Below are 12594 nucleotides of genomic sequence, written 5' to 3' on the forward strand. Positions count from 1 at the left end.
CCTTATTGTGTCAAAAATTGCTATTTGAAAAAAAAAGAAGAAGTGATTAATCGCGATTAATTGTAAATTAATGTAATTAATTAGATAAATTTTTTTGAATTGCGTCTCATCACTTGTTTTTGTGGTTTTACCTGCAGCTCCTGCACCCAGGAGCAGTGCCAGTACGACATGTTGCACCACTTGACGAAGAACTCCCTCTCTCTACGTCCGGCCAGCGGTGGAGGATCAGGAGCGTCAGCAGGAAGGTCAGCAGGTCGAGGGACCGGCGTCGGAGCCGGCGGGTCGCCCCAACGCCATGTCAGAACCTTCTGCACTTTACCCTTCATCGGTGGACACTGTTGGAGAGAAAACATGTGAAACCTCTTAGCCCAAAACCTGCCGACAGGTTTCAAGACATAGTGTCGTTTATCTGCCAAAAACTGTAAAAAACAGAACAGACTCAGAGTTTCCTTGTTCTGTCAAGAAAATTAAGCAAATCTGAGATTAAAATCTGGATATTTGGAGAATATTCAGTACATCCTACATGTCTTGATTAAAAATTATCCAAAAATAAAAGCTGCTACGATTCATCGGAAATCACCTAATTAAAGCTGTAATTATTCATCAGAAATCACCAAAATAAAAGCTGCAACTATTCATTAGAAATCACCAAATATAAGCTTCAACTATTGATGAGAAACTCCTAAAATAAAAGCTTCAACTGTTCATGAGAAATTACCAAAATAAAAGCTGCACCTAGTCATCAGAAATCACCAAAATAAAAGCTGCAACTATTCATCAGAAAGCACCAAAATAAAAGCTGCAACTATTCATCGGAAATCACCAAAATAAAAGCTGCAACTATTCATCAGAAAGCACCAAAATAAAAGCTGCAACTATTCATCAGAAATCACCAAAATAAAAGCTGCACTTATTTGTCAGAAATCACCAAAATAAAAGCTGCAACTATTCATGAGAAATCACCAAATTAAAAGCTGCAACTATTCATGAGAAATCACCAAATATAAGCTTCAACTATTGATGAGAAATAGCTAAAATAAAAGCTTCAACTGTTCATCAGAAATCACCAAAATAAAAGCTACAACTATTCATCGGAAATCACCAAAATAAAAGCTGCAACTATTCATGAGAAATCACCAAATTAAAAGCTGCAACTATTCATGAGAAATCACTAAAATAAAAGCTGCAACTATTCATGAGAAATCACCAGATTAAAAGCTGCAACTATTCATGAGAAATCACCAAAATAAAAGCTGCAACTATTCATCGGAAATCACTCAAATCTGCAACTATTCATCTGAAATCACCAAATTAAAAGCTGCAACTATTCATGAGAAATCACTAAAATAAAAGCTGCAACTATTCATGAGAAATCACCAGATTAAAAGCTGCAACTATTCATTGGAAATCATCAAAATAAAAGCTGCAATTATTCATCAGAAATCACCAAAATAAAAGCTGCAACTATTCACCACACTGTATATGCTGCGGCTCCAGTTGCATCCCACATGCACGCCCCCATGCACAGCTCACCTTGCAGCGGGGGCAGATCCACTCTCCATTGGGGATCTCGGGCAGCGGTGGGTTCAGGCAGTGGATGTGGTAGGAGGACGGGCAGGTGTCGCAGCACAGCAGCTCCCCTCCATCCTTACAGACCCGACAGAACTCGATGTGGTGGTCATCCTCCTCCTCCAGGCCTTCGTCACGCCGCTCCTCGTCATCCTCGCCCTCCGCCTCCGACAGCTCGTCCCGGGCCTCCCACTGGATCCCCTCCTTCTCCTGGAGCGGCAGGGGAGGGGCAGAGGAGCGTGCACGTCAGCGTGTGCATGTTGCAGCGTGCACGTCAGCGTGTGCATGTTAGCGTGTGCATGTTGGCGTGTAGAGCCAGAGGGAGGGGGGGAGGGGAGGAGATGGAGGGGGTTGGGGGGGCAGCAGAGGACAAAGAAAAATGGAGAACAAAACCAGTTAGAAGCACAGAGAACACAGAACCACTTAGAACCACAGAGAACAGAACCAGTTAGAAGCACAGAGAACACAGAACCACTTAGAACCACAGAGAACAGAACCACTTAGAACCACAGAGAACACAGAACCACTTAGAACCATAGAGAACAGAACCACTTAGAACCACAGAGAACACAGAACCACTTAGAACCGCAGAGAACAGAACCAGTTAGAACAACAGAAAACACAGAACCAATTAGAACCACAGAGAACCAGGTAGAACCACAGAGAACTAGTTAGAACCACAGAGAACAGAACCAATTAGAACCACAGAGAACCAGTTAGAACCACAGAGAACATTTCAACAACAGAAAACTTTACACAAACTGCACTATCGATGACTATGAGGCGTTTAGGGAACATCTGTAAATTGTAGCGCCTACAGATGCATATGACACTTTTAGGGAAAAATCGGTAAATGTCTAATGTCTACCGTCTGCATGTGACGCATTTAGTGGCCATCTGTAAATTGCAGCTTCAGAAAACAGAGTGCACTTCGGTCACGGCGCCCCCCGGTGGTGGTACTCACACAGTGTGGGCAGCTCCACTTGCCCTCAGGGGCCTTCTCCATGTCGGGGTCCAGGCAGACCATGTGATAGGCTCTGGGGCAGGTGTCACACAGGATGATCTCCCCTCCCTGCTGGCAGACCTCGCAGTAGTCCTGGTGGTCCGTCTCATAGCCGTCACCGTCCTCGGTCTCTACTGAGGGACGAGCAGAACAATGAATCACATGGTCTCTGATGGTGTTCAACATGACTACACACGACTTCATTCGAACCTTTCTTCTTCTTCTTTGCACTCTTGGGCTTCTTCTTGGGTCGGCTGCTGCGGTTGGACCCGTCCGATACCGAGAAGCTGCCGTCGTCGAAGTCGCTGTCAGCATCGGGTTCATCCTCGTCGCTCTGATCGGAGAGACGGACCCAGTTAGATCATCATCAGTGTTCTGATCTGTGAGGAACATAGAACCAGTGAGTGGACTCACGGAGGAACGCTTCCTCTTGCTGTTCAGGCCGCCCAGTTTGATCTTGAGAGGAGCCACCTTCTTGGGTTTGGGTTTGGGTGGAGGTTTAGATGTTGGCTTCGACCTCTTGCGAGCGTTTGGACCTGATGGAACCAACAGATGAGACTTAAATAAACTTTTAATAAATTAACCAGCTTTGTCTTGTTCCGGCTCCACCCACGTTACCTTTGCCTTCTTTGGTCTTGGCCTTGCGTAGCGGCACCGCTGGAGCTGCAAGAGCTGTGGCAGGAGTCGCAGCAGCAGCTGCAGGTGCAACAGCGGGAACGTTCTCTGCTCCTCCTTCGCTTCCTGCAACCACCATGTTCTCCACGGCTGCGGCCACGTTAGCAGCTGCTAGCGCTGCGTTAGCCGTCGCACAACCCTGCAGAGGAACACACTGAGTTCAGGTTCTGTTCAGTGGAACTCGGGTCTGTGACCAGGTTCTGGCTCTCGGTACCTTCAGTGGGTTGTTTGTGCTGAACTCTCTCCACTTGGCCATCATCAAAGTCATCATCTTGGAAACGGCGATTTTAGGGTTCTTAGCTGCGATCAGTGGCCTGAAGACAGGAAGTGGACGAAAGACGTGAAATAAACCAGAACCATGTGACGTTCTTAATTCCCACTCCATCAAACATTAAATGTCTCCAGAGTCCAGATTAGTAAAGAATTAATATCACATAATATGGTGTTTTCTTCCAAAAGGAGGTTCAAAATCCTGAGTAAGAAGAGCTTCCTGTTCAGTAGTATCACAGGAATATTATCTAGTTATTTAACTGGTTGAATATCAGAGAAATTGTCTAATAATTCTGCATAAACCTTGAGAATATATAAGAATATAAGGAGTATTTGCAGTAAAAGTCTGGTTTTCTGCTCATTCACACGTATCTAAAGCTGTACATGGTAGTTTAACACACATCTTCCCTCTATAGCTTGTTGCCCTGTTTAACTGCAACTGTGTTTCCTTTTTGTGGTAATACTCTAAGAGACAGAAAGTCCAATTCCTTGTTTGTGCTCACAGATTCTCCAGGAACACTTTGGTTTAACATTAACATGTGTCTTTAGTAAGGAAGCAACATTAACATGAGTCTGCTGACCTGACGAACTGGCTGAAGGCCTTGTAGTTGGTCAGAGAGCTGTAGTCTTCCTGAGTAAAGACGTGGTCGATGTCCTTCATGCCCCAGGCCTCCAGCAGCTGAGTGGAGCTTTTAGGCTGAAACAACAACCACAAACAGTTTACAGCAGCGATCAATCGGTTTGTTACCCATAGTATCAACAAAGACCGATATTTGGAACTCATAATACACTAAATATTATACATTAACAGCATGTGATACCAGGAAACTTCTTAACTAGGTTACCTCCTGCCTCCTAACTTAGCTGCTAGACGTTAGCTTAGCATTAGCCACTGTGAAAGCACCTAATGTCCTAATTTGTGTTGATGCTTGTGCTTCTTGTTCAGTTTCTGCAGGTTGTTTTTCTGTCCACCAGTTGGAAGTGTAAAATCAATCTGGCTTTAGACACGATACGCTGCGCCAGATAGCGTTAGCCGCAGGCTAAGCGGTACAGCTAACCTCTCAGTGTTAGCACTAGCCTAACATCATCAGCAGAAACAAACACAGTTCTGCTAACACCTGTTAAAAGGGTGTTTTCCTTGCCACTGTCGCCTTTTGGCTTGCTCTGGGGGTCAGGCATATGGGTTCTGTAAAGCGTCTCGAGACAATTTGACTGTAATTGGCGCTATATAAATAAAATTGAATTGAATTGAACACCTACAGTCTGATAATGTGCTCGTCTGTCTCTCAGTGTAAACAATGCTGTCAGTGATTGGCTGTTACAGGCGGTCCTCAGTTTATGACGTCCTCGACCTACGGCGTTTTGTCCTTACATCGGAACTGGTTACGTGGAACTAGTAGGTGAACGGAACAGACAAATACGTCATCACGCTGCGCTATAAGACGCCTTTGTTTACATTCTCTGGTTGTACGCCATCTTGGATTGTGCTACTTTTTGCTCTTCATTATGGCTCCCAAGCGTAAGTCTGACTCTTCTGATGCTTCGAAGAAAAGGAAAGCCATCTCCATGGAAGTGAAATTAGACATAGTAAAACACTCAACTTGTAAAAACAGTGGAATAAGCTTATTGTCGTCTTCTTGTAAAATGATTCATACATGCATGAAAGTCTCTGGTATTCATGACTTTTCCGAAGAACCGACTGACATCATGACGCACGTAACGGCTTTGTTTACATTTTCGCCGGAGTTCCAACTTAAGGCGAAAATCGACTAATGTCGATCCATACCAATGGAACTCCAATTTAAGTCGAGGACCCCCGTACTGTGACGTGTAACCAATCAGATAGAGCTGTGGGCGGGGCCTCACTGACACTACATAGGGAATGTAGACAGACAGGTCTTGGAACATTTAACGTATTTTACTGCTAATCTCGTATTAAAATAATGATACAGATAATAAGGAACATGCAGAACTTTGTTGCCTAGTTTCCCCTCCAGAACCGACCCGCTCCCTCTGGCCCAGTGTTACCTGACAATCATCGTCTTCATCCTCGTCGTCTTCTGGTTCTGGTTCTTTCCGCTTGCTCTTGGAGCTGCTGGATCCTCCTTTCTCTGCTGCTCCCTTCTTCTTGTCTTTGGCAGAGCTGGAGCGTTTCTTCTTCTTCCTGCCAGGGGCGTAATCGCTGCCTTCGCTGTCCGACCTAAGGCCTCCCTCCTCGGCCTCACGCTCGGCCACCTCCCCCCCCAGCAGGGGCTCCGGGGAGCTGACGGGGAGCTCCTGAAACAATGGAGGACTCTGGTTACTGGGTGGTTTTAGTCATCACAGGAAGAAGGGACTACAGTGACATCACTTCCTGTGAAGCCGAGCTGCTCTGGTCAAACATGACTCATCAATAATTTCAGCCATTCAGTAAATTTCCCGGTCAGCTACAGAAACGTCTCTTCTACTCTGTAAAATCACTCAGGCACAAATAGTAAACATATTCTCGCTTCAGTGAAATAAATTATTCCGATAATCAATCAGTCCAATAGTCTAAACTCTCTGATTTCAGCTTCTTCAGTGTGAATATTTTCTGTTTTCTTTCCTCATGACAGAAAACTAAAGATCTTTGAACTAAACAAGACATTTGAGAAAACTGTGATGCACATTTTTAACATTTACTGACATTTTAGAACCAAACAGCTGATTATTGATCCAGAAAATGATCCACAGATTAGTTGATGATAGTATAATTTAACCAATACTCTCTGATCCTAATAGGAATCCTGCATCAGGAATCAGTTTTAAGGTTATGGTTAGTTTATGGTTAGTTTTTGGTTCTTGTTAAACTAAACTCTGGCGAGTTGTGGTTAGTTGCTGGTTATAGTCAGTTTCTTGATAAACTAACCTCTCTGATGGGTTATGGTTGGGTTATGGTTATATTATGGTTAGTTTCTGGTTAGGTTCTAGTAACCTCTCTGACGGGTTATGGTTGGGTTATGGTTATATTATGGTTAGTTTCTGGTTAGGTTCTAGTAACCTCTCTGGCAGGTTACAGTTATATTATGGTTAGTTTCTGGTTAGGTTCTGGTCCTGGTTCTACTAACCTCTCTGGCAGGTTATGGTTATATTATGGTTAGTTTCTGGTTAGGTTCTGGTCCTGGTTCTACTAACCTCTCTGGCGGGTCTCTGCCTCTTGCTGCTGCGGTTCTCTCTGCTGCTCTTCTTAGCTTTCTTCTTCTTCTTGGACTTCGGCAGCTCATCCACCTCCGACACTGGATCATCTGGATCCTCCTCGTCTGCAGGAGACACTTAGTTAGTGGGAGAGAAGGAGGACCGGACCGGAGCTCTGGACCCGGTACCGGTACCAGAACTCTGGACCCGGTACCGGAGCTCTGCTGCAGGCCGGACTTAGAGCTCCAGGGACACTCACACACACACACGGACACGGACACGCGCACACACACACACACACACACACACGGACACACACACACGCACACACTCAAGGCAGGTTGTGTTTTGTGTTTTGTTTGTGAGTTCAAACTTTGACAGACACGTGAACGGAGTGAACGGAAGCAGCAGAACCGGAACCAAACTGTCCAAGTTCTTAAACTAATCCGTCATGGAGGACACGAGCCGCGGCTAGCAGGCTAACGCTAGCCGCGGCTCGGTACCGGAGAGACGGGCTCCTTCAGGGCAGCTTACCGGGCAGGACCGACTGCTCCTCCACTCCGAACTCTTCCCGCTCATCGTCGCTGCACGACATGTTCCGGTTCGGTTCTGGTTCCGCTCCGGTGTTAATCCTCCTGAAGCTCCTGGTGGCGGGAGGCGGAGGGAGAATGACGTGGGACCGTGGACGGACCGGGGGTGTCCGGTGGTGGTGGTGGTGGAGGGGGGAGGGTCTGGGCACAAACAACATGATCCAGAACCAGACCCAGAATCAGAGCCAGAACCAGGTCCCCAGAGGATGAACCTGCTCATACAACTTACTGCAGCTTTGATCCGGATCAATGAGAGAAAAGTTGAAGCTTCTCAGCTCAAACTTACCGGGTCCGGCTCGGTGCTGCTCGGTGCCGCTCGGTGCTCCGGGTCGGTGCAGGGGCTGCAGCGGGCAGTGATCGATCCCTGACTGATCCCTGATCGATCCGTGCTGATCGGTAAGGTGCTGAAAGGCTCCGCGTCCCTCAGCAGCGCTCAGCCAACATCCACAAACACACAAAGGGGGCAGACATCCCATAATAATCCCCCCTCCCACACTCAGGACTCTGCATAGTTACCTCGCAACGGACAGACCATAATACTCAGCTGCCCCCACCCCCTCCGACACGCGCGCGCACGCACGCACACCACTGCACATGCTGCACGCACGCGCCTTCCCCTTTCCACGAGCGGTCCCAGCCCCCTTAGCAACCCCGTTGTCATGGCGACGCCCCCTCCCTTGCTGTCCTCGACAGACCATAATACTCCAGCAGTGAGCAGCACACATCCCATAATATGCAACTCCTAAAAAGACAGGAAGAAGCTGGGAAGGTCTCCGGGGAGAGCCAACAGACCATAATAGTCTCTGAGCTGCACCTGCTGGTCACCATGACGACACAGGAGTCAGAACACCTTCGCTGAGGTTCAGAACCGCAGCTGGACTGGACCGGGGTCGGGTGATGCACCGGGTTCTACGTTGTACTAGTGGGTTCCACATGGTTCTGTGTGGTTGTACTGGGTTCTACTGGGTTCTACAGGTAAATCATCTGAGTCAGGACACACCAACAGTAATCAGCTGATCGGCTGCTTAATTAAATCCAAACTAAATTCTAATCTAATAAAAATAATGATGTTGCTTTAACTTAATATTTATCAGTCGCCTGTTTTAGGTTTTGAACTGAACCCAACTTTAATCTGAGCTCAGGTTTCAGATCAACTCGTCTCTGAAGAAAATGGCCCAGAACATTTTCAGAACCAAGAGTTGATCAGAATCAGTTAACTTTGATGAATCTGAGGACGTCTGATTATAATTAATTGGAAAAATGTGTCTCGTTTCTGGTTTCAACATAAAATAAATGTGTTGAAAAACACAAACTAAAAAACATCACCAACAGTTTTATGGTTGAATTAAATTCTTCAAAGCTGCTGCAGGGGAAAAAAATCATTAAATCAATAATCAATAATCAATAAAATAGCTTTGATCTCAGGAAAAACTGATTCCTCCAACTGTCAGCTGGTTGAACTTGTTGAACTTTATTGAACTTTATTTGTTAGAACCGGACTGAACCAGAACCAGGTCATCAGTGGAACCTGAGGAAACTCACTCATGTTCTGGAGGTTCGTTTTTTTCTGTAAAATCATCGTTCTCTCACCTCCAGCTGGTTCTGAACCTGGCAGCTCCTTCCTGGTTCCAGCAGGATGAATCCTGAGGCTTCCTGTCTCACCTGGTTGCCTGATGACCTGATCGCCTGATGACCTGGTCCCCTGGTCTCCTGGTCGCCTGGTCCCCTGGTTACCTGGTTACCTGGTCGCCTGGTCTCCTGGTTACCTGGTCACCTGGTTACCTGGTCACCTTGTCTCCTGGTCGCCTGGTCCCCTGGTTACCTGGTTACCTGGTTACCTGGTCACCTGGTCACCTGGTCTCCTGGTTATCTGGTCGCCTGGTCACCTGGTCGCCTGGTTGCCTGGTCCCCTGGTCTGGTCGCCTGGTCGCCTGGTCCCCTGGTCCTCTGGTCGCCTGGTCACCTGATCACTTGGTCACCTGATGACCTGGTCGCCTGATTACCTGGTCGCCTGGTCACCTGATCACTTGGTCGCCTGATTACCTGGTCGCCGAGTTACCTGGGCACCTGATCAACTGGCCACCTGGTCACTTTGTCGTCTGATCACCTGGTTGCCTAGTCACCTGATCACCTGATCACCTGGTTGCCTAGTCACCTGATCACCTGGTCACCTGATCACCTGGTTGCCTAGTCACCTGATCACCTGGTCACCTGATCACCTGGTCGCTTTGTCGCCTGATCACCTGATCACCTGTGGACATCAGCCAACACACCTACATATTGCAGAGTTGGAGATAAACAGTAGAATCTTGGTTCTGCTCGGTTTCATTGTGGACCTTTAACAGCTGATTCTGCAGAATCAAAAGAACGTCAGAGTTCAGATCAGAAGTTTGTCTAAAGTGCTGTGATTGAATCCTAAAAGCAGAACCTTCAGGTTCTGTGTTCTGCTCACCGAAGAACTGATCTGTTGCAGCTCTACAGTAAACGTGATGAAGTGGTTTTTCGTAGAAGCTGCAGTGTGCCGTCTGTGGTTCCATGAAACCTTCAGAGAACAAAGATCAATAAAACGATGCTTTCAGCTCAGCAGGTTCTGTTTGGTTCTTAAAATAAAAACACTTTAATGATGAACGAGACCAACAAGCCTGAAAAGAACTGAAAGGCTGAAGGTCAAATAATGATCACATCTGATTATTATACTAATGTTAAACACACACACACTCTCTCTCTCTCTCTCTCTCTCTCTCTCTCTCTCACACACACACATACACACACACACACCTACACACACACACACACACACGCACCTACACACACACACACACACACACACACACACACACACTTACTTTAGCTGCCAACAAAACAATAAAAATCCTTAATAATCAGCTCTGCAGCATAAACTCTGTCCAGCAGTCGGTTAGATGTTCCATGATCATGTTCTATGATCCATCAGACTCCAAGACACTCACGCTGAGATCACATCCCAGCACCTCTGTGTTCTGTTTTGTTCTGTGTTCCATGTTCTGTGTTCTGTGTTGTATATTCTAAGTTCTATGTTCTGTTCTATGTTCTGTATTCCATGTTCTATGTTCTGAGTTCTGTGGTCCATGTTCCATGTTCTATGTTCTATGTTCTATGTTTTGTGTTCAATGTTCTGTGTTTGAAGTTCTGTGTTCTATATTCTAAGTTCTGTGTTCAGTGTGTTGTGTTGTATGTTCAGTGTTCTGTATTCAAAGTTCTGTGTTCAATATGCTGTGTTCCTTGTTCTAAGTTCTGTGTTCTGCGGCTGCAGTAACATGTCTTTTGCATCATTATGAACTGTTCTATGTTCTGATCGCTATGTTCTGTGTTTCAAGTTTGTGATGTTCTGTGTTCTGCATTCTCTATTCTGAGTTCTGCATTGTCCAGTTCTTCTGGTAATGAGGTCAAAGATGGACGTTTGATTAATTTCACCTCAGAATCAGAGATTATTGATCTCCTGTCCAATATTACAGATTCTTGATAAATGATGAGAAATAACAGAAATGTTCAGGTTTTTATCTTTAATGGTTCCTCAGATGTTCTTTGTCAGACTCAGATTTAATGAAAGAACAAACCTGATAGAACTGGAACGACGAGGAGTTTTTAATAACATTGCATTAGTATTTGATAAAAGTAGTTACGAGAGTATTTATTTATTTGATATTTGAATTTAAAATTTTAAATATTGATAGTCAACGATAACAGTTAGATTAGAGACGGCGGAACAGAAGAACCCTGATGATCTGAGATGGAACCTAAAGGCCAGAAAAACCAAGATGGAAGCTGAAAACAGTGAATCAGATGATGTATTAAAGCTATGGTTCTATGTGTTCTCAGGGTAGAACAGTGTTTGAGAACATGGAACATGGAGCAGTCCTGTGGTTCCTGATGAGGAAGCCTCTTCTGTATTAAAGCTGTGGTTCTTTGTGTTCTCCGGGTAGAACAGCATTTTAGAACATAGAGCAGTCCTGTGGTTCCTGACGAGGAACCGTGCTGTTCTGTCCGGGCAGACCGGCTGCAGTGTTCCTGTTCTCTACATGCAGATGGCGTTCTCTCTGCTGTCTCTTACTGTTGCTTCACTGCCCTCACACATGCATGTAGGAGCGTGCACGGAGCTCACGTGCACTGCCCCCCCTCCTCCATATCTCCATAACACTCCTGGGTCGGCCCTCTGCCCCCTCCCCCTCCTTCCCTGCCTGACAACACCAGCGCTGCCATCCCATAATATTCATGCACACATTCGTGCACAGCAGTGCAGCTCTTTGTTGGCTGAGCCTCGTGCACGGCGTCATGTTTCTGCCTCGCATGGTTCTGATGGCACAAGGCCTCCAGGCTGAAGGTGGAACCTCTGCAGCTCCTAATGAGGTTCTGATGGGAACGTGTCGATGACGTCCACCAGAACCAGAACCAGAACCGTCCTCATCAAGTCTCTCCCACTAAAACATGTCAGGCTGAAGCTTTAACAAGTGGCTGCAGCCTGGCGACAGTCGCAGCGCTGCGGCCGCAGATAAAGACGATTATTTACGAGGACGAGCTGAGGCGCCGGACATGACAGTGCTGCTCGTCACCATGGCGTCGCCGTGGGAGACGGCGGAAGACGTCACTCTGAGGAACTGGACACAAAGGAGGAAGACGGCATGACGACTCAAACAGGAGAACAGAACCGGTGTCACTGGGTTCAGGTGGACGACAGCAGGTTCTGGACGGAGACTGAATCCGGTCAGAACAGGTTCCACCAGAACCTGCTTCATGAGGTCCAAACACGCAAATTTATGAAATCAGAAACACGACCCTGACGCCATCTGGGTCATTAGACACTCAGAGACCAGAACCAGAACACAGTCAGAACCAGAATCTACACAAAACATGTAAAATGTGGATTAAGTCCAGTCACGGTTCCTGATACAGAACCTTTAAAGAACGTATAAATATTCAGGTTGAGATGGTGAAACAATTCAGCAGCAAACGTGGAATAAATGTCACTAAAGTGTGATTCAGAACGGAAGAAGAAAGAGGAACTAATCAGAACCTGTTCACAGTAAAATATTAAACATCAGATCCATGAAGTGGGTCCAGATTCTGGTCCAGACTCTGGTCCAGACTGTGGTTCTCCTGCTGGACTGGAGCCTCCTCCTCCATCTCCTGATTTATTGGCCTTAGTTCCAATATTTGTCGGCACTGTGTTTTCCTCCCCTTGTCTAAATGTCACCCGTTCTTCAAGACAATGAGGAGGACGGAGGGAGAACCGAGGGCAGCGGGGGGAACCGGGCCGGAGGAGGGCAGCGGGGGGGAACCGGGCCGGAGGAAGGCCAC

The 12594-nt window shown here is 46.5% G+C and overlaps 1 protein-coding gene across 6 annotated transcripts in view; it reads right to left on the reverse strand.

Annotated features, from left to right (window-relative positions):
- chd4b (chromodomain helicase DNA binding protein 4b) overlaps positions 1–7399 on the reverse strand; it is a 32462-nt gene extending 25063 nt beyond the window's left edge. For 4 of the 6 annotated variants that reach the window (XM_023295284.3, XM_023295281.3, XM_023295283.3 and 1 more), the window contains exons 1-11: positions 7205–7399; positions 6671–6795; positions 5546–5794; positions 4099–4214; positions 3462–3561; positions 3191–3386; positions 2987–3108; positions 2783–2906; positions 2534–2706; positions 1534–1779; positions 132–335 (exon numbers count right to left, since the gene is read on the reverse strand). In XM_023295284.3, coding sequence (XP_023151052.1) covers positions 132–335; positions 1534–1779; positions 2534–2706; positions 2783–2906; positions 2987–3108; positions 3191–3386; positions 3462–3561; positions 4099–4214; positions 5546–5794; positions 6671–6795; positions 7205–7265 — 1716 coding nt within the window. In that variant the 5' untranslated portion in view covers positions 7266–7399. The remainder of the gene's footprint in view (positions 1–131; positions 336–1533; positions 1780–2533; positions 2707–2782; positions 2907–2986; positions 3109–3190; positions 3387–3461; positions 3562–4098; positions 4215–5545; positions 5795–6670; positions 6796–7204) is intronic. The other 2 variants (XM_023295286.3, XM_023295282.3) reach the window with 1 other exon arrangement.
- Between the last annotated feature and the right edge of the window lie 5195 nt (positions 7400–12594).

The sequence above is a fragment of the Amphiprion ocellaris genome, chromosome 9, assembly GCF_022539595.1.
Source record: "Amphiprion ocellaris isolate individual 3 ecotype Okinawa chromosome 9, ASM2253959v1, whole genome shotgun sequence".
Classification (NCBI taxonomy): Eukaryota; Metazoa; Chordata; class Actinopteri; family Pomacentridae; genus Amphiprion; species Amphiprion ocellaris.